General features: G+C 57.2%; 2 protein-coding genes across 7 annotated transcripts in view; one reads left to right on the top strand and one right to left on the bottom strand.

Moving 5' to 3' along the window:
- The window catches only part of ERF (ETS2 repressor factor), a 16812-nt gene extending 9513 nt beyond the window's left edge, over positions 1-7299 (bottom strand). The window contains exons 1-2 of the mRNA XM_072776136.1: positions 7178-7299; positions 2111-2240 (exon numbers count right to left, since the gene is read on the bottom strand). The gene's annotated coding sequence lies outside the window, so the exon portion shown is untranslated. The remainder of the gene's footprint in view (positions 1-2110; positions 2241-7177) is intronic.
- The window catches only part of CIC (capicua transcriptional repressor), a 26563-nt gene continuing 13316 nt past the window's right edge, over positions 6980-20226 (top strand). For 4 of the 6 annotated variants that reach the window (XR_012007491.1, XM_072775973.1, XM_072775983.1 and 1 more), the window contains exons 1-2: positions 7762-7912; positions 10300-13122. Coding sequence is in view for 5 of the 6 variants with exons in the window: in XM_072775973.1 (XP_072632074.1) it covers positions 10311-13122 (2812 nt within the window). In the remaining variant the exon portion in view is untranslated. Of the gene's footprint in view, positions 7127-7761; positions 7913-10299; positions 13123-20226 lie in introns of those variants that run through there. The other 2 variants (XM_072775991.1, XM_072775966.1) reach the window with 2 other exon arrangements.

The following is a 20226-nucleotide window of genomic DNA, read 5'->3' as shown; positions in this document are numbered from 1 at the left end:
TAAGTATGCAGTAAATACTGGTAATAATTAGTAGGAGAACGAATGAACTATATACCCCATGAATAATGTAAGGACCCCTCACTGTATAGACTCCGAACAGTAGGCAACAAATACAGGGTACCGACAGTGTAAAATGGCCTCTTAATGGCATAAGTCCCACCCTGACCCAGTTGGATAACTCAATCCTACTGTTTCAATGAAGTACAATCATGGATGGGTGGGCGTGCCTCGTGGCAGAGTCTGAGACATCACTGAGAATGAGAGTCCCTGGTGAAAATGTCCCTTGGGTAGTGTGACCTCTGGTGGTTTGTGAAAACCTATCCACAGATAGTGTAACCCCTCAGGGGTTGAGTGACTCTACCACAGAATCATCGTAGGCCCTTTTGGATAGTTCACTTGCCTCGTGAACCCCATCCTTGGGGAAGCTGGACCCCACTATTACCATATGAAACATTCACATATTCTGAACTTGTGATAGAAACTATTCATCACTACCAGTCATTCCTTAAAGACGTGCCATCCAACCAAGACCGTATCAATTCCTTTTCTTCTTTTTTAAAGATTTTATTCATTTATTTATGAGAGACACAGAGAGAGAGGCAAGGACACAGAGAGAGGGAGAAGCAGGCTCCATGCAAGGACCCCAATGTGGGACTCGATCCTGGGACTCCAGGATCACGCCCTGGGCCTAATGCAGTCGCCAAACTGCTGAGCTACCCAGGGATCCCTGACCGTATCAATTCCAATGAACAAGGAGGACAGTCCTCTCTCTGCTCCCGTTCACTGTGAAAAACCTACACAGATCCCCCCTCCCTGGGGCTTGTGAAAAGTGCAGCCTCTCACAGACCTAAGACACGCCTACAGTGAGCAGTGTCATGCTCCAGGGAGAAAAGAACTCTGTCCAGACAGTGAAAGCACCCTCACTCCCATGGACCTAGCACTTCTTGTTCCAGTTTACCATCCTGAGAAAGATAACATTTATCCTGTTGCTATCAGACTAAGGCATGGACAGAACCTGTCCTCAAAGAAATCCCAACACTCCACAGACCTCACTCCTAGAAAGGAAACTGTATGGATGATAAAAAATCAGAGTTGCAACCTACCCATCATCACCTAGAATGAGCAACAATGAGCCATTACTAGGTACATTGTAGCTCCCTTAGAAATAATATGAATCACCCTATAAGGAGAATGTAGCCACCTAAACAGTGTGACCACCCCCAAACAAAAAAAAAAAAATGTAGTCCCATTAAAGAGTATAACCCTTCTTCAGCTCCCTGACTTGAAATGCTGAAGGGCTCCTGCACTCAGACCTGGGTCTTCCTCTCCCCCTGGGTGATCTCCACCAGCACCATGTTTTTCATATGCCATCTCTATGATGATTACACCCAAATTTCTCTCTCCAGCATAGGACTCACCCCTGGCCTCCAATCTCACACATCAAGCTGCCTCACCAGTGTCTCCATTTGGATATCTCAAGCTTGTCAAGTCTTTCTCAGCTCCCACAAACTGTCCCCAAACCAGTCTTCCCCATTGTGGGCACCTGCAACACCATTTTGTAAGTTGCCCAGGCCGAATTCCTTGGAGTCATCCTTAACTTCTTTCCCTCACCTGTCATCTGGTCTGAAGGGAACTCCCATATGCTCTACTTTCAGCTGCTTCAGAATCAATCTCCTCCCCACCACCACCTTGCACCTCTGGTCTGGGGACTCTTCACCCTCTCCTAGCTGCCACCAGCCCCTACAATTTGTGCCTCACTCACAGCCAGAGGGGTTCTAGTAAGTCAGATGACATTCCAGTGCTGCCCCAAATCCTCTGTTCTCTGGGAGTAAAAGCCAACTCCCTGCAGTGGCCAGCAAGGCCCTTCCTCCCTGACTTCACCTTCTACCTCTCCCTCCATTTCTGTGCCAGCTGCACTCCAGCCTGTGATTCCTTGAACAGGCCAGGCTTATGCCTGCCTCAGGGATTTTGCCTGTGCTGTTCCATCTGCCTGGAAGGCTTTCCCTCCAGAAGTCTACATAGATCTGCCCTTCATCCCCTTCAGATTTTTATTCAGAAACCCACCTTCCAAAAAAAAAAAAAAAAAAAAAGAAAAGAAAAAGAAACCCACCTTCTCGGGCGGCCCCGGTGGCACAGCGGTTTAGCGCCGCCTGCAGCCCAGGGCGTGATCCTGGAGACCCTGGATCGAGTCCCACGTCGGGCTCCCTGCATGGAGCCTACTTCTCCCTCTGTCTGTGTCTCTATGAATAAATAAATAAAATCTTAAAAAAAAAAAAAAAGAAACCCACCTTCCCAATAAGACCCTACCTGACTACTCTATTTTATTTATTTTATTTTTTAAGATTTTATTTATTTATTCATGGAAGACACAGAAAGAGAGAGAGGCAGAGACACAGGCAGAGGGAGAAGCAGGCTCCATGCAGAGAACCTGACATGATCCCGGGTCTCCAGGATCACCACCCGGGCTGAAGGCGGCGCTAAACCGCTGAGCCACCGGGGCTGCCCACTGACCACTCTATTTTAAAATGGAGCCCCCTTGAGATGCTTGGGTGGCTCAGTGGATGAATGTCTGCCTTTGGCTCACATCATGATCCCAAGGTCGTAGGATTGAGTCTCACATCAGGCTCTCCACGGGGAGCCTGCTTCTCCCTCTCCCTATGTTTCTGCCTCTCTTTCTGTGTTTCCCATGAATAAATAAATAATTAATCTTTAAAAAAAGTAAATAAACTGGAGCCCCCTTCCAAGTCCCCTATGTCCCTTCCTTCTATGCACTGTTTTTCTCCATAGCACTCATTCTCACATGATATGTATTTCTGGGACGCCTGGGTGGCTCAGCGGTTAAGCGTCTGCCTTTGGCTCAGGGCGTGATCCTGGAGTCCCAGGATCTAGTCCCACATCAGGCTCCCTGCATGGGGCCTGCTTCTCCTTCTGCCCGTGTCTCTGCCTCTCTCTCTCTCTCTGTGTCTCACATGAATAAATACATAAAATCTTTTTTAAAAAGATATATATTTCTGTAATATATTAGCTTGTCATCTGAATCCCTCCTCTACAATGTCAGCTCTGCTTTATCACCGTGCCTATACCACAGTGGGTCATAGAACAGTCTCGTAATATGTATCTGCTGAAATGAACTGAGTCCAGGTACAGTTGGTATAACCCCACAATCAGAACCCATCATACAGACAGAACGAAGTCCATAACCGATACAAACTCCAATCTGCACTGTGGCTCTCATATGGACAGTGGAAACCCCAAATAGTGCAAAGCTGAAGAACAGTACAAACCCCGGTTTAGGCAGCACGACCCTCATAAACCTCATAGAGACAGGGTAACCCTCATAAATAATGTGAGTCTCACTCAAATAGCACGGCCTTCATAAACTTTGTGAGCCTCATATAAAAGGGCAATCCACATAAATGGTGTAAACCACATATTGGCAGTGTAACTCTCATAAACAGTGTGAGCCCCATATACATGGTGAGACAGCAAATAAACAGTGTGGGTCCCCCTACATATAGCATATACTCTCATTAGTGCGCTCTACCACAGAGGCAGCACGGCTGGCTTAACACTTTGAATTCCTCTATCAACAGGGTCAATTCCTACAACCTGGGTAAACCCATATGCACTCTGGAGACAAGCATATAAATAGGGTCATTTCTGTAACTGGTGTAACTTTTCATGTGAACAGTGTAGCCCCATAGTCATTTAGCCTCATGCAGTGTAACCCATGGACACCGTGCCCTCACATGGACGGTGCCGCCAGCCTCAGTGGGCCACTCAGTGAACAGTGCAGATTTAACAATGATTGCAATAGGGTGCCTGCATGGCTCAGTCCTTTAGGCATCTGACTTCAGCTGAGGTCATGATCTCAGGATCTGCACTGGAGTGTTACATGGGGGAGGGGGGAAATCCGTGCTCAGCAGGGAGTCTGCTTCTCCCTCTATCTCTGCCCCACTCCATGCTTGTGCAAGCACTCAGGCACTCTCTCAAATAAATAAAATCTTAAAAAAAATCCAATGGTTGCAATAAACCTCAATGTCACTATGTCAGTTTTATTAAGTCATTGACAATGTAACCTTTTTCCATAAAAAGGGAGAAAATTCCACCTTCCTTTTAAGCCCCTGGACCTTGTAACCTTCATAAAATTATATTATGCACCCCCTCTCCAAAGTCCTAATTCTCCTATTAAAAATTACCCAACTTCCCTTCAACACACACATGTATTAAGACAGAATGGCATCCCTGAAGGGTGGTGTAACCTGTCACAGACAATGAGGCTCCAAATAAAGACCAAGAAATGGTGAATTCATGAATGGCAGGGATTTCCCAGGGCCCAACACAGGATGGGGCACATAAAAAAAGTGCTTCTCCTATTTACTGAGCGTTTACTATATGCAAGGCCCTGGATTCAACATCTGATTTCATTGCTACCTCAACTTTATCACGTAGCTACTCCCATGATCCCCATTTTTCAGATGAAGAGAGTGAGACTTAGAGAGGTTCCAGGCTCCAAGGCAACACAGCTAAATAAGGTGACAGCTAAGACATCAAGTACTGGACCAAATGCTTCCTGGTAGACCAACAAATGCCCCAAAGATCTGTTGAACCCTGAAATCTTGCCGAAAAACACTGCCCCCACCATGACCAGCACCACCATACACAAACCGTGGACAAGGTGACCAGTGAGACTGAGGTGGCACAAACTCTTGAGGCAGTGATAACCTCCCGAGTACTGCCAATCACAATAATAGCTAAGATTTTTGAGGATTACTCTGCTGGAGACACTGTTCTAAATGCTTTGCACATAAATTCATTACAACCTAATGCCAAGGTGGTTTTTTTTTTCTTTTCTTAATTACCTCTGTACAGATGTAGAAATGGAAGCACAGAGGGATTAAATGACTTGCCCTAAGTTACACAGCTGGGGAAAAAGCCCAGCTGGGTTTGACCCCAGCAGCCTGGCTAAGCCTCTATTATTCTGCTTCCTGCAACATCACCCCTTCCCTCCACTTCGCAGGACAGTGTAATTCCATTGAACTGTACAACTAAGTTAACTACATTTTATGTAATTCTCTCAGGGGCAGGGTACAGCTGACTGTGCATACCTTTCCTTGATGACAGCGAAAATAGGTCTTAGCATGAATTCCCATGCACAGGTCTCCTTCATGTATGGTATAACTCCAATAAGCAGTGAGGATTCTTCTGTAGACATTGTTTGTGTGTGTGTGTTGTTGTTGTTTTTTGGTAGATTTTATTATGAGAGAGAGGAGCACAGGGGGAGGGGACAAGCAGGTTCCACACTGAGCATGGAGCCCGATGTGGGGCTCAGTACCGTGACCCTGAGAGCATGACCTGAACTGAAACCAAGAGTCTGGACACTTTACTGATGGAGCCACCCAGGTGTCCCCCCCGCCGCCCCCCTGCTCGCCCCCCGCCTGGTGGACATTGTAAAACTGACCACAGCTGAGCAGATCCTGAGCCAACAGCACAGGCTCTTTCACTACAGCAGAATGCTCCCTGGGCAAGGTGAGTTCCTTCATAGACAGGACACACCTCCCCACCGGCTGGCTGATTCTCCCTCACACCTAATGTGAACTGACCATGGACCATGAAATACCATCCCAATCAATGGAAGTCTCCCTCTAATGCAATATAATCTGCTATGGGCAATGTGAACTCCCACCCAGTATGTGCCTCCCCGTGGACAGTATAATGTCTCCTATCCATGACAAAGTTAACAAGGACAGTGCACACCTCCATGTATGGGGAGCCTTCTGCAGCGGCTGTGAACCCTTTTCATGACAGTGTAAACCACTCTCCAAGTGTCTACCTGAGTAGGCAATGGGAACTCTTCTGATACTATAAGCTTCCCTCAGACCCAGCATCTACTTAACATACAGTCTAAACTCAAAACCTGCTCGATACTTAAGTGCATACTCTTCTGGAACGTGATCAAAATAGCACAAAATAGCATAAAATAGCATGGTTATGAAATGGCATATGTAAGTCATAATACAATAGCGTAAGTAATAGTGTAAGATTCCTTCTCAGTGTGAACTTGTAGACAGTGAAATTTCTCCCTCTCTCAAAGCGAAATCTTCTGTGGACGGTGGATAACATGAATCTCTTCAAACTCAGTGAACCCCAATGGACAACTGATATTTCTTCCTAGCCCCGGGATGAACTGGCCCCACAGTGGGAATGTTGCACAGCATGCACCTGCGATAGGTTGGGTGCGTTTTCTTCACAACTGGGATGAATCCTGTGTGCATCCTCGGAACCCATCACAGGCAGCGGAAGGCTCCCCTAAGGCCAGTGTTCACTGTTCCCCATTACCCTCTATCTAGGGCAAATCCAACGGATTTGGAGAATGGATGCACTGCAGACGGCTTCACACCTGGCATAAACTCCGTGTCCGGGCTGCAGGAATCTACTACTGACAAGGCGTATCTCTCCCCTCCCTACCCTGTGTGAACTCCACCCCCCCCACCCGAGACCTTAAAAAAAAAAATCTCGCTCCCGCCAAGCGCGAACACCCACAAAGTAGCTCTCCACAGAATGTAGTGAGAAGGGAATGTGGTGTGAAGCCCCATGGAGCGCCGCATATCCCCATCCCATGCCCCGACAAGCCGAGGGGAGCTGTCAGAAAACTGCACCGCCCTAAATGTCAAAGTCTTGGAAGGGGGGACTTTTCCCCAGGGTCCCCGAGCCCCAGGCCGCGCGCGTTCACTCCACTGCAGCGCGCGCCACCCTACACGCGCATGTTCTCTCCCCTCCCGGTGGCAACAGGGCTTTCCGCGGGGCCGCGCCGGACTTTCTGAAGCTGTTGATTGGTCATAGTCCCGGCCACCCTACAGCCAATCAAGCGGGGGAAAGGTGACATCACTCGTTCTCCTCCCCTCCCCCCCACCCCAAACTTCCCTACTCCCGGCTACCGACAGCAACAACCACGTGGGGGAGGGGTAACAGAGTAGAACCCGGTGAGGTCATTGCGCCGCCCCGGCCGCTGCTGATTGGCTGCGGGGCTTGCGGGTGGCGGTTGGCTGCTCCTCGCACCTCCCCCTCGTGCCGCTACAGCCGCTACTGAGAGGAGCCACTGGCGACGCCAGAGCCGGGAATCCGGGTGAGTTGGGGCCCTGGGTCTAAGATGCTCCCGGTGTGCAGGGAGACTTACAGGAACTGCCCTGTCCGACTTTTTCTCCTCGCCCGGGTTCTTTGGTGCTACAGCACTCTGTCACATGGGAGTTGTAGTCTGTTATGTACTGTCGACTATGGGCCGGAGACGTCAGAAGACTACCATTCCCAGCAGGGATTGCGACTAGCCGGTCAACAAACGCTCAGGCCACGCCTTCTCAGTCCGCTTATTGGACAGCCTATCCCTTAGCCCTTCCTTCTTGCACTTCATTGGCTACTGTCCCTAACAGAGGCTGGGTTCCGGCCTAGAGTGCAGGGCGACTGGGTACTGTATTCGTCATTCTGCACTAGGACGGCCTGCAATTGGTCAAGGCTGATGCCCATCACTTGTTGTGGGGCAGGGCCCTAGGCAGATCAGGCGGTCGTAGGCTCAGGTTGGTGTCGGTCCCAGAGGGAGGCCGGTCTTGGACTTTGGCCCCTCCCCCTTGCGCTGCCGGGTGGGCGGGATTGGTCGTGGCGAATGTCGCTCGTCGTGGAGAGGCGGAGCCGACCAGGCTGCGAACATCTATTGGTCTAGGACGGCGCCGGTCAGCGGGGTTGTGGCCGGTGATTGGCTGGCTGCTCCAGCTGTTGCAGGTCCATTCACCATTTTGTGTGTTGGAGTAAAAAAAAAAAGGGAGAATCGAGAGGGAGAGCCGGAGGGGGGGCGGGGAGGGACCGGACCGGACCGAGCCGGGGCCACGGCCCCCCGCCCCGAAACCCCGCCGAGCCCGAGGTGAGGGGCGGGGCCAGGGCTGACACGGGCAGGGGGGATTTGGGGTGCTGGGGGCCGAGAGGGGACAGGTGGCAGGGACGGGGAGGGGGTACAGGGGGAAAAAAGGTGGGTTGGATGGTGGGAAGGGGGGATAGAGTGGATGAAGTGGTGGGGAGGAAGAGAGACAGAAAAGGGGTGACGGAGAGGGGATGGTGGGCAGAGAATGGGTAACAGGAATGGAGGGGTGACAGGACTAGATCAGGGTGACAGGGAGAGGGAGGGGACAGAGTTGGAGGGGTGACAAGGAGAGGTGATGGAGAGAAAAGGTGACAGGTCCGGAGATGGCTGACAGGAGAGTGACTGGGAGGAAGAGGTGACAGAGATAGATGAGGGTGACAAGGATGGGGTGATTGAGGAGGGGGCCTAGGGCCTGTGAGGAGAGAGGTAGAGGTGGTGACAGGATGGGAGAGAGAGTGGCAGAGAAGCTGGTGCCAGCAGGGCTGATGGGACCAGAGGGCATGAGACCCTGAAGAACCAGGGCCTGGGCCGGCCTGGGCTTCCAGGAGTTACTGCTTAGATTCTGAAGGAGGTGAGGGCCCACAGGGCCTTGGGTGGGAGTTCTCCAAAGTGGGGTGAACAGGGAGAGAGTAGGCCCCAGGGGAAAGAAAAAGGCTTGGCTTTTGGGGTGAAGAGGCAGGATCAGGTGGCAGGGTCCAGGGGTGCCAGGCGGTATGGTTGTAGGCCCTGGGTGGGGTATGCAAAGGTTTGTGTTTGGGCAGGACTGGGGCCGGATCTCAGTCCCCAGGATGGTGGCCCAGCGGGTCAGTGGGGAGAAGGTGGTGGCAGCTTCCCAACTCCTGGGCACTTGGATGCCTGCCCCAGTGTGAGAAGCCCCGGACCCTACAGGCTCTGCCTGTGGGGACCCCAGGATTGGTCCAGAGAAGGAGCAGCCTGAGATTGCAGGGTCCACTGGAGGAGCAGGCCCCAAGTAGGAGAACACGAGATCAGGGGTTCCTGGGGGAGTTTGCACACTGAGTTGGGGGTGTCTCAGATTGCGTTTGGGTTATGGTCCCAGGCACCCCCACCCTCCCAGAGGCCCCCTTTTGGCCTCTCAGGTTCTCTTAGTCACTTTAGAGTAAAGTTTTTTCCCTTTTCTTTTCTCAGGGCAGCTTGAAAGGGGGCGGGCAGTAATGACTGTTCAGGAAGTGGGTGAGGTTGGCCTGCTGGGCTTGCCCTGCTTTCTTTGACCTTCTCCCACTTACCCCCACCTGGAGCCGGAGGGCATATTTGGGGGCCCCAGGGGGCCTGGCCAGCTCAGCCACCCTGCCAGAGGCAGCCCAGTCAGGGCGGGGATGTGTGCAGGCCAGAAGGGGGGCTGGGCTTGCTGGTATCACGCTGGGTGCTGTGGGGGAGGGGCAGGCTCCCATCCAGTGGGACAGCGAAACCCTGGGGTGTAGCTCTGTGTCCCACTGTGTGATGACGTGTGTGTGCCTCTGTGTGTGTTTTTGTGCGCGTGCGTGTGCTCATGCACGGCCCCGTGGCAGTACTGGGTATAAGCTCTTGCCCCAGACGTGCCCCTGCCTGCTCCCTGCCAGGATCTGGGGAGATGGCTATACCTGGCAGGCCTGGGGTGCAGAGAAGAGTGGGCAGCCGTCCCTTAGGACTTCCAGCTGCCCACTCCTTCCCACAATGTCTGGCCATGCCAGGTGGCCCAGAGGGGTTGGGGGTGGGGGTGGAGAGAGGCTCACATCACAGCCCAGTCACCTCCTTTTCTGTGACTGTGTTCCTGTGCATGTGTGTGTATGAGTGTGTGTGCTCTCTGGACAGTGACAGTGCAAGGAAGCGTGCCCTCTGGATCATGTGACAGGCGGCACACTGAAATGGTTAGGAGCACAGACTCTGGAGCAGCCAGATTGCCTGGGTTCAGACCCTAGCTCTGCCATTTCCTAGCTGGATGAATTTGAGCAAGTTGCTTGATGTCTCTGTACCTCAGTTTCCTCAACTAGGGCTGTTGGTCGCACCTGCCTCTCAGGGCTGTTGTCAGGATCAAATGGGTTAATAAAATCAAGTTCGGCCCAGGGCTTGGCACAAAGTCAGTGCTCCATAGGCATGAACGGTTACTGCATTTTGTGTCCCCCTGGGCAGTTGCACACACTTGCTGTGGCCTCTGTAGAGGGAGCAGATATATGTAAGTGTCCCCGAGGAGCCAGACTGTATAACTCAGGGTACACGGTGCCAGTCTGTGTCTGGGGCCCCTGGCCCACATGAGTGGAGGACAGCCAGGAAAGAGGCTTTGGGCATCATGGAGTTGAGGCAGTGGCCTCAGCAAGTGAGAAGTCTTGGGGCACACTGGCTCTGGGGGGCCCTTGAGTTGCTCCCGATGATCCCTGTCTGCCTCCCACCTGCAGGTGGACAAAAGATGAAGCCAATGAAGAAGGCATGTGTCGGCCTCCCGGGTTCTGGCAGTGGCGGCAAGTCCCCACCAGCCACCCGGGCCAAGGCCCTGAGACGGCGAGGGGCTGGGGAGGGCGACAAGCCAGAGGAGGAAGACGACGAGGCACAGCAGCAGCAGCAGCAGCCACCTCCGGGGCCAGAAGAGGCTGAGGAGGGTGAAGAGGAGGAGTCCGAGCGGGGCCCTGGGGCGGAAGGGCTGCCCCCCGAGCTGCACCCTGATGACCCGGCGGCCCCAGGCCCAGCCGAGGACCCCAAGGTAGAGGGGGAGGCAAGCCGCTGGGAGCCCTCCCTCAGCCGTAAGACGGCCACATTCAAGTCTCGAGCGCCCAAGAAGAAATATGTGGAGGAGCACGGAGCTGGCAGTGGGAGCAGTGGGGCGGCCGGGGCCCCCGAAGAAAGAGCACGGACCCCGGAGGAGGCTGGCACCCTGGGTGTACCTCCACGGCCACCCACCTCCACCCGTTCCTCTTCCACTGACACAGCCAGCGAGCACTCGGCTGACCTGGAAGATGAGCCAGCCGAAGCTTGCGGGCCAGGCCCCTGGCCCCCAAGTGGCGCCAGTGGTGGATATGACCTGCGACAGCTGAGGTCCCAACGGGTGCTGGCTCGGCGCGGAGATGGCCTCTTCCTACCGGCCGTGGTGCGCCAGGTGCGCAGAAGCCAGGACCTGGGGGTACAGTTCTCCGGGGACCGGGCCCTGACTTTCTACGAGGGGGCACCCGGCGGCGGCGGCGGTGTAGATGTGGTTTTGGATGCCACGCCGCCGCCGGGTGCCCTGGTGGTGGGCACCGCTGTCTGTACCTGTGTGGAGCCTGGTGTGGCTGCCTACCGTGAGGGTGTGGTGGTGGAGGTGGCCACCAAGCCGGCTGCCTACAAGGTCCGCCTCAGCCCTGGCCCCAACACCCAGCCAGGCCCCCCAGCCGCCCTGCCACAGCCCCCACAGCTGCCGCACCGTGAGCCCGAGGAGGCCGTGTGGGTGGCCCGCTCCAGCTTGCGCCTGCTGCGGCCCCCCTGGGAACCCGAGGTTCCACCGAGGAAGCCCCCTGCGGGCCCCGAGGAGGAGCAGGCTGAGCCAGCGGGTACCCTACCCCCCTGCCCTGCTGCTCTGGACCCCAAGCAGCCTGAGGATGCCGAGGTGTCTAAGATCAGCTTCGGTGGCAACCTGGGGACTTGCGAGGAGGGCGAGGAGAAGCACCCGCCGGCCCTGGGCACCCCGGCCCTGCTCCCACTGCCCCCGCCCCAGCTCCTGTCACCGCCACCGAAGTCCCCGGCTTTCGCAGGCCCAGGCCGCCCTGGCGAGCAGCCCTCACCCTGCCAAGAGGGGAGCCAGGGCGGCAGCCGGAGCAGCAGCGTGGCCTCTCTGGAGAAGGGGGCTGCGCCAGCCGCCCGGGCCCGCACCCCGCTGACAGCCGCCCAGCAGAAGTATAAGAAGGGTGACGTGGTCTGCACACCCAACGGAATCCGCAAGAAGTTCAATGGCAAGCAGTGGCGACGGCTGTGCTCCCGAGACGGCTGCATGAAGGAGTCGCAGCGGCGGGGCTACTGCTCACGCCACCTGTCCATGCGAACCAAGGAGATGGAGGGCCTGGCAGACAGTGGCCCTGGTGGCGCCGGGCGGCCGGCGGGCGTGGCGGCGCGCGAGGGCAGCACCGAGTTTGACTGGGGCGACGAAACATCGCGTGACAGTGAGGCCAGCAGTGTGGCGGCCCGTGGGGACTCACGCCCACGCCTGGTGGCTCCCGCTGACCTGTCACGCTTTGAGTTCGATGAGTGTGAGGCGGCCGTGATGTTGGTGTCGTTGGGCAGCTCTCGCTCGGGCACGCCCTCCTTCTCCCCCGTGTCTACGCAGTCGCCCTTCTCACCTGCCCCATCGCCCTCCCCGTCGCCGCTCTTTGGCTTCCGCCCTGCCAATTTCAGCCCCATCAATGCCTCACCAGTCATCCAACGCACTGCTGTTCGCAGCCGCCACCTGAGCGCCAGCACCCCAAAGGGAGGCGTGCTGACGCCACCAGACCTGGGCCCCCACCCACCGCCACCCGCCCCCAGAGAGCGCCATTCTTCTGGCATCCTACCTACCTTCCAGACCAACCTGACCTTCACCGTGCCCATCAGCCCTGGGCGGAGGAAGACAGAGCTGCTGCCCCACCCAGGGGCTCTGGGGGCCCCGGGCACAGGGGGCGGAGGAGCCACCCCGGACTTCCCCAAGAGCGACAGCCTAGACTCTGGCGTGGACTCGGTGTCCCACACGCCGACGCCCTCCACGCCGGCTGGCTTCCGGGCGGTGTCACCTGCTGTGCCCTTCTCTCGCTCCCGCCAGCCCTCGCCGTTGCTGCTGTTGCCCCCACCTGCTGGCCTGACCTCGGACCCTGGGCCCTCTGTGCGCAGGGTTCCTGCTGTGCAGCGGGACTCGCCGGTTATTGTTCGCAACCCCGATGTGCCGCTGCCCTCCAAATTCCCTGGGGAGGTGAGCACTGCCGGCGAGGCGCGGGCAGCGGGACCTGGGCGGGGCTGCAGAGAGACCCCAGTGCCCCCCGGGGTGGCCAGTGGGAAGCCTGGCCTGCCCCCACCTCTGCCAGCCCCCGTGCCCATCACCGTGCCTCCAGCCGCGCCGACTGCCGTGGCCCAGCCGATGCCTACCTTTGGCCTGGCTTCTTCACCCTTCCAGCCGGTGGCCTTCCACCCCTCACCTGCTGCCCTATTGCCCGTCCTGGTGCCCAGCAGCTACACCAGCCATCCTGCCCCTAAAAAGGAAGTCATCATGGGCCGACCTGGGACAGGTAAGAGATGTGGGTGGATGGGTCGGGTGAGGGCTCGTTTTAGACGGGGCCACTTGCAAACTGGCTCCCGAGAGAGGTGAGCTCCCCACCTTGGGAGGGGCTCAGGGGGAGATTAGCGTAGATGTTTCAGCAGGAAGTCACATTGTCAGGCAAGGGACTGGACTTGGAAGGCTCAGTGCCGTGCTTTCAGAGGGCTCCTGTTGGAAATGCACTCTCAAGGGCTCTACCAGTTAGCAAACCTTTCCTGAGCTTTGGGAGCCAGGCCCCCACAATTCTGATGGAGTAACAGAGTTGACAATCGTGATGACAGCTGCCATGTCTGGAGGACTGGCGGGGGCATCACCGTGATAATAGGCATTGCGTGTGAGTTATCTCACCGAACCCTCAGACACACCCCTACGGTACCAGGGTCTGTTTTCAGCCCTTTGGAAATATTCACTCATTTCGTCTTCACAAACCTAACAAGCGGGTGCTAGGATTATGCTCATTTAGAGGAAACGGAGGCCAGGTTAGTAACTTGCCCTGGATCCCATGGTTAGTAAATCCTGGAGCCAGCCTTCAAAGCCAGGCTGGCTGGCTCGTCCCCCTGGGCCATAGTGCTGGGTTACAGATGGGAAGATGGAGGCTCCAGCAGGGCCTTCTGCCTCGGGGTGGCAGGATCAGGACTGGAGCCCTCACCTCACGCCTGTGCCGGGTAAATATCACAGGTGCGGTCGGTGCCATGTAGGGGAACTGGGGGTGTGCTGGGCAGGCCTCCAGGTGTGAAATCCAGTCTGGCTGCCCTCAGGAAAGGGTGTGTAAGCCAAGAGTTGAAGGATGAGTTGTAACCAGCAACCGCGGGGTGGAAGAGCCTCCTAGGAGGCTGGCAGGAAAGCTTCTAGGCCAGAAGGAGCACAGCTGAGGAAAGCTGGTATGGCCAGAGGGCTGAGGTCAGAGGCGGGGAGAGCCAGAGGCCAGGCCAGGCCTTGTCAGAGCAACTGTCAGGGAGGGTGACCAGTCACCAACCCTTCCTTAACATCTCATTTATTAATCCACTTTTGACTGAGTATCCCGGCCCTATGCCTCTGGGCCTGGCCATGTGCTAGTTGGTCTGAGGACACAGCTCTGTCCCCAGACAGTGAGCATCCAGAGTGATCTGAGCTGGGATGGGGGAAGCCAGGAGGCTGTGGGAAGTCAGGGAGGGCTTCTTGGAGAAGAGGCCAGGGTCTCTAGAGTGAGATATGCAGGGTGTGCAGATGTGAGCCTGGCAAGGCCGGCAGGAAGACCATTAGGCAGAGGGAAGGGTTTGGGGAAAGGCATTGAGGCCAAAGTAAGTATTTGAAAGGAGTGGAACCTGCAAAGTCAAAGGCTCTAGACGATGAGGGTGAGTGTGGGGATATGGGGCTATATTAATGAGTGAGAGTCAGACCATCGAGGGCCCTCAGGAGACTTGGGAACTTTACCTTGGAGGGCACTGGGGAGCCATGGAAGGTTTAGAACTGATCCAACCATGGTTGTACTGTGGAGGGCTATTTCCGGAGCCTGAGACCAGAGGCAAGGAGACCAGGGAGGAAGGAGGCCATGGTGGGGACCTGGGTGGAAGCAGGGACTAGGGCTAGAGGCTGATGCAGGAAGGAACCCAGGCCCTGACCTCACGGAGCTCCAGGTCTAGACCCAGGACACAGGGACACGGGGCTGTGCTTGTCCCTCAGACTCATAGACTGAGGTTGTGAGTTGTTTTTTGCTCTGCCTCCAGCAGTTCTAACATTTGTTAGGGTAGTTGATACAAGTGAAATTCCACAGAAATGGGCACAGCAGGGATTTCTGTCCTTAGCCATAAAGAAAATGAAGCAGAAGGACACTTAACCATCTCCCCCTGCCACATGCCTACAGCCCCCGACATTGTTTTCAGAGCATTGTGTCACGTGACCCTGACTGCTGGCACTTGGGGAGGGATGGCACTGATGCAGGTGACCCGAGGCCTACCAGGGCAGCCCCAACAGGGGTACCTGCCACCATTTTCCAGATGAGGAAAAGTGACGGAGGAGTCCTGATTGAGATCGTCCTGCCAGGGAGGGTCAGGACCGGGCCTTGAATCAGGTCTCCCAATCTCCAGATCTGCCAGAAGCTACAGCCGTCAGAATTTCTTGAGCACCACCAATGCGTGCGTGTGGTACACAGCTCTGTAAGTGCCGCCTGAGCATTTACTCACCAAATCCTCACAACACTCCAGGAGGCCAGCGCCATTAGTATTTCAAGTGTTCAGAGGAGGAAACCACACCCCAAGAGGTTAAGTGACTTGCCCAAAGCCACCCACTTAGGAAGAGGGAGAGCCAGGATTTGAACCCAGGCTGTCTAGCTCCAGAGCCCAGGCTTTTAAGTACTCTCAACAATAATGGTAACGATAATAGTAACCAGTCTTTTATTAAGCATTTACCGTGTGCTCAGCCCCAGGTGTGGGGCCATCTCGTCGGATCCACCTGATGCTATGCAGTAGGGATTACCAGCCCGGTTTGGGGGGTGGGAGGGTGGGGACTGAGGTTCAGAGAAGGGAGGCTGCAGGCTGTCTAGTCGTCAGAACTTGTCCAGTGCCTGTCCTGGCGGTTCTGAGCAGCGCCTCCCTAACAACACCCATGCTGAGGTATCCAGGCTGCCCTCAGGTTCTCAGCCAGCAGGTCCTTTTGTTCTTGTCCCAGAGGCCTCTCCAAGCCCTTGGGAGGCAGGCACCTTGGGGCGTTCTCCGTCTTGAGGCCCAGATAGGGAAGACCATGCCCAGTGGCATAGTGAGGCCGTGGTCTGGTCCCTTTCTGACCGCTCATGCCAAGGCCTGACCCTCACTCAGGGCAGCAGGTGTGAGGGGGCGGCTTGGGACAGCTTGCCTGCTCCTGCCCCCCGCCAGGCATTTGCTTCCGCTGGGGGACGTGCCGGGGCAGGCGGCCGGCATTCTCCACATTCTGTGCATGGCCGGGCCAGCCAGCTGCCATTGCCACCTCCCTCTGACTCTTCCCGCCTGCTCCCCAGGAGAGGAAGCCGCCCCAGGGCCTGCAGCCCCAGCCCAGGAGGCCAGATGTCTCAGCCCCATTCCTGGCACAGCCTCCTTTCTAGCTCCCAGCTTCCGCCTGGCTTCCCCGTACTGACAGGCAGTGCCCCCCTCTCCTGGGCCTCTGCCTGCCTGCCTTTGAGCCACTGTGTGTCTATCTGTTGCTCCCTTGGGTCCCTACATCTGTCTGTCTAGGTCTCTATTTCTGGGTCTGTCTGAGTCTCTCTCTCTGGACTTCTGGCTCTCTCTCTGTCTGGCTCCCTATATCTTTCTTGGTTTGTTCCTCCCTAGACATCAGTCCTTGTCTAGGCTTTCATCCCACTTTTTTTCTGTTTTGGTCCCCTATCCTGGGATCCTGTGTCCCTGGGCCTCCCCTGGCCCTCCTCCCCCTCCTTCAACAGACTTGCTGTCCCTGTCCTAGCCCCTCACATCCACTCTCTGCACGTCCAGGTGCTCCATCCCTTTGAGTCAGTGGACAATTGCTAAGCACTAGGGTCCCTTACTCCCTTCTTGGGGAGTGTTGGGAGGTTGTACAGGCCTGAGAGTCCCTTCCTGTTCCTTGACAAATTAACTGCCCACCACTGTCCCTGAAACATGCTGAGAGGTGCCAGGAGCCATCTCCATCCAAGCACCTGTTCCCAAGTCAGGCAGGAAGGCGGGGGCTGCCTGGGCCAAGCTAGCAGATCCGGCTGTAGGGGAACAACAGGAAAGCAGCTCCCGTGCCCACCCACCTGCTAGGGGGCATGACCTGGATCACCCCTACCACCTCCTCAGTGCCTTGCAGGAGACACATTTAGTGCCAGCTCCATTTAACAGAATCCCACATGTAGTCTGCCCCAGTGAGTAAGACTTCAGAGACCAGGCTGTACCCACCAACTGTGCTTGGCCAGATGGGGAAAATAAGGCCCAAAGAGGGGCCTAGGTTCTCCGGACTCCCCAAATCCAGATTCTGCCCACCAGAATTTTCATTTTGTCTCCAACAGTGAGCCCCTTCTCTCCCACCAGAAGTCCCTAGTCATCTGTACCAAGCTCAGGCTGAGCAGCCCTGGGGGAAATGGGTGGGGAATGCAGACATGGATGCAGGCACCAGCGAGGATGAGCGGAAGGAGGTAGTCTGGGCAAGCCAGAGGGCAGAGACAACTCTGTGGCTCGGTGCAGGGTGATGAGGGAGGTACAGGTATGCCTCACAGTGGAAGTGACATTTGAGCTGAAGCGTGAGGAACGAGTTGATTTCAGGACAGTGAAAGAAAGGGGTGTTCCTGGCCGAGGTAGCAGTAGGATCAAAGGCCAGGAGGGGTGAAAGTGCATGACCTCTCTTGCTCGTTGAAGCTGGAGCTGACACTAGAGCCCAGGATTGGCAGAAGGGTGCCAAGGAGTCCAGGTCTCGCCAGGCCAGCTTGTATGCTGGTCGCTGAAGAGCCAAAAGTTTAGAGCAGGAGAGGGAATAGGTTAGGCTTGGGTGTCAGAGACCCCTGGAAACTGTCCTGGAGAGGAAGGAGGCCTCGGCTGGGAAGAAGAGGATGACTTGCCCAGGAGAGAAGAGAAGGGGCGTTTTTTGAGGTAGTCTTAGAGACTTCGTGGAAGAGACCCCAGCGCCGGGAGCTGCGAGGGGTCAGGCTGCCTCCTGGCGGCGGCGGGCGGCGGGCCGCAAGCGGCGGGGGGAACGGCGCGCGCATGCGCCGGGCGGGGTGGGGGGGGGCGGCCCGGAGCCCCCGGCGCCCGGGCATTAATGGCTCCATTAGTGGCCGGGAGGGAGGCGCATTAGCGGCGGCGACGGCGTCTGGCTCCCATTACCACCGGCGGCAGCGGCTGCACCGCAGGCGGCTGGACCCTAGCCCGCCGCGCCGCCTCCTCCGCCCGCACCCCGTCCCCTGTTCCCGCTCCCCACGGAGGCCTGGGCCAGGGAACCCCCCGTCTCCCTATTTCCGCAGAAAAGCTGATTGTGAGGCCAGGCAGACCTGGGTTCAAATCCCGAGCGTGCCACCTCCTGTCTTGCAAGGCCCTATCCCCCTCTGAACCTTTTTCTTGCGAAGCAGCCGGGGAAACAGGGTGCACCGGGGGCATTGCAGGTCCGGACCGACACCCTGAGAGGACCGCGCCCAGCCCCCGTCCGCACGGAGGGGCGCGGGTTCCCGCGCCCTAGGGGTAGGCCCGGAGCGGCGGGCCTCTGTCTTTCCCATTGGCCGCCTACGCGCCTGCCGACGCTGATTGGCCGAGAACACCTCCCCCCAACAAAGCTGCTGCGCCTTTAACCCTTAAGCGGCCGCGCCCTCGGGCTGGGTGGGGGGGCCCCCCCGCAGACAGCCCGGGTGCCAGCTGGCCCGTGCCCCGCCGCGGCCCGCGTGGGTGTCAGGCCGGCCGGGCGCCCGCCCGCCCTCCCAGCACAAAGCGGCTTTGTGGGGCCCGCCGGGGGCTGGCTGGGGGCCAGGCGGCGAGTGGAAAATCTCGTGAGCTCGGGGAGGGGAGGAGAACGCAGGGCGGCGCCCCCTCCTCCGCCCGGGTTGGGGCGCCTCCCTCAGTCCGCGCCGACCAGCCCTCTGAAATCCCGGTGCCTGTACAGTCCCCCACCCGCCGCCCCTTTCCACCCCCGAACCCACATGCCCCCCTCCGTCCTATCCCGTCCGTCTCCCAATCCCTGGGGACCCTCCCCCACACCTCGCCTGCCTCTTTCCCTCCTAGTCCCCCTGCCTACCCCAGCCCCACTCACACTGACTCACCCCGGCGCTATTTTTAGGCCCCCATCCTTCCCGAGCCGCACCAGCCCAATCCTGGGCTCGTTCCCCAGGCAACCCTGGCCGTCGCCGACGCCGCCCGGGGTGGGTGGGTGGGTGGGTGTGTATGTGGAGAGCGGGTGAGGGGAGCTGGGGACACCGGGGTGGTGAGCCGAGGCGGGGACCCAGGCCTGTAGAGCAGGGTGGGGAGCCGCGGGCCACAGGGGTGCGGTGCCTCATGGGCTCAATAAATGGGCCCGTGAGTTCAGAGTGTGTGTGCCTGTTCCTCAGTCTGTCAGCATCCCTGGCTGTACGCCCCAGGCCTCTGGACAGGCCTCAGCCTGTGCCACCCTGGGTGGCAGTTGGTGTCTCCGTCTGGGCTCCCTGTCCCCGGGCTGGGGGTGGGGTAGTGCTGCGGGGGCTGTTTGGCGCCAAACCTTTTGTGGAATTGGTGATGGGGTGGTGCAGAGGGTTGGGTTGCACCATAGTTATGCCGAGGACCTGCACTGAGTGAAGGATGGCGTTGCACCCTCTCTCAGATGAGGGGCTGGGGCCCTGGTTTGGGAAACCCCCTCAGCCTTTTCCAATTAGGGAGGCCCCAGTTAGGGTTGAGAATGGCTGGAGAGATGGAGCTGTCTGGGGTTAGGACCTGCTCCCTCTTCACTTCCAATCACCCCCACCCAGGGTTCCTCCACTCTGAACAATGGAAGCTAAGTATAGGGCTGGCCCAGTGCCCAGGGCAGGGGGGCCCTTCCCGCCCGGATTCCGGCCCCTCCCTGCCAGGCTGGGCCCCCACTTGGCTGTACCCTACCCTGTAAGGGGCCTCTTCCCATCCCTCCTATGTGGGCACTGTGTCTTCTACCAGATGTGCAACCCTCCCAGATGTGTGGGGCCCTCTTTTCCCTGCTGTGCCAGGCCTAGCTCTTTCTCTCACCCTGCAGAAGTAGGGGAGCTGGGGGCAATGTTTCTCTGAGCTCGGTCCTCGCCTGCACTGCAGTAGGGAAGGGGTTAACTTGCCAGTAGGTGACTCACCGGTGGGGAGAGGAGGGGGCAGCGGTGGGGAGATAGCGGGCCACATTGATTTCAGCCTTGATTTCTGCCTCACATTGCAGTCCCTGGGGCAGTGAGGTAATGGAGGGTCTGAGTCTGGGGCTGCGTAGGGAGGAGGGGGCAGTCACCTAATAGTCCCTCCAGTGGCCCCCTCCAGGCTCACAGCCAAGTGTCTGGTCCTGCAGTCTCTGGAGGTCAGAGGGCTATGGACCTTCCCTTCCCCTCTGGGCTCAGATTACCAGTTTTTGCCCCCTTTCCATGCCTTCAGCTCTGTCAGTGGATGGAATAGGCTGGGAATGGGATTTGTTTGTGCCTGTTGCTGAC

Source organism: Canis lupus, chromosome 1 (assembly GCF_048164855.1).
Source record: "Canis lupus baileyi chromosome 1, mCanLup2.hap1, whole genome shotgun sequence".
Classification (NCBI taxonomy): Eukaryota; Metazoa; Chordata; class Mammalia; order Carnivora; family Canidae; genus Canis; species Canis lupus.
This window is presented reverse-complemented; position numbering and strand designations above follow the sequence as displayed.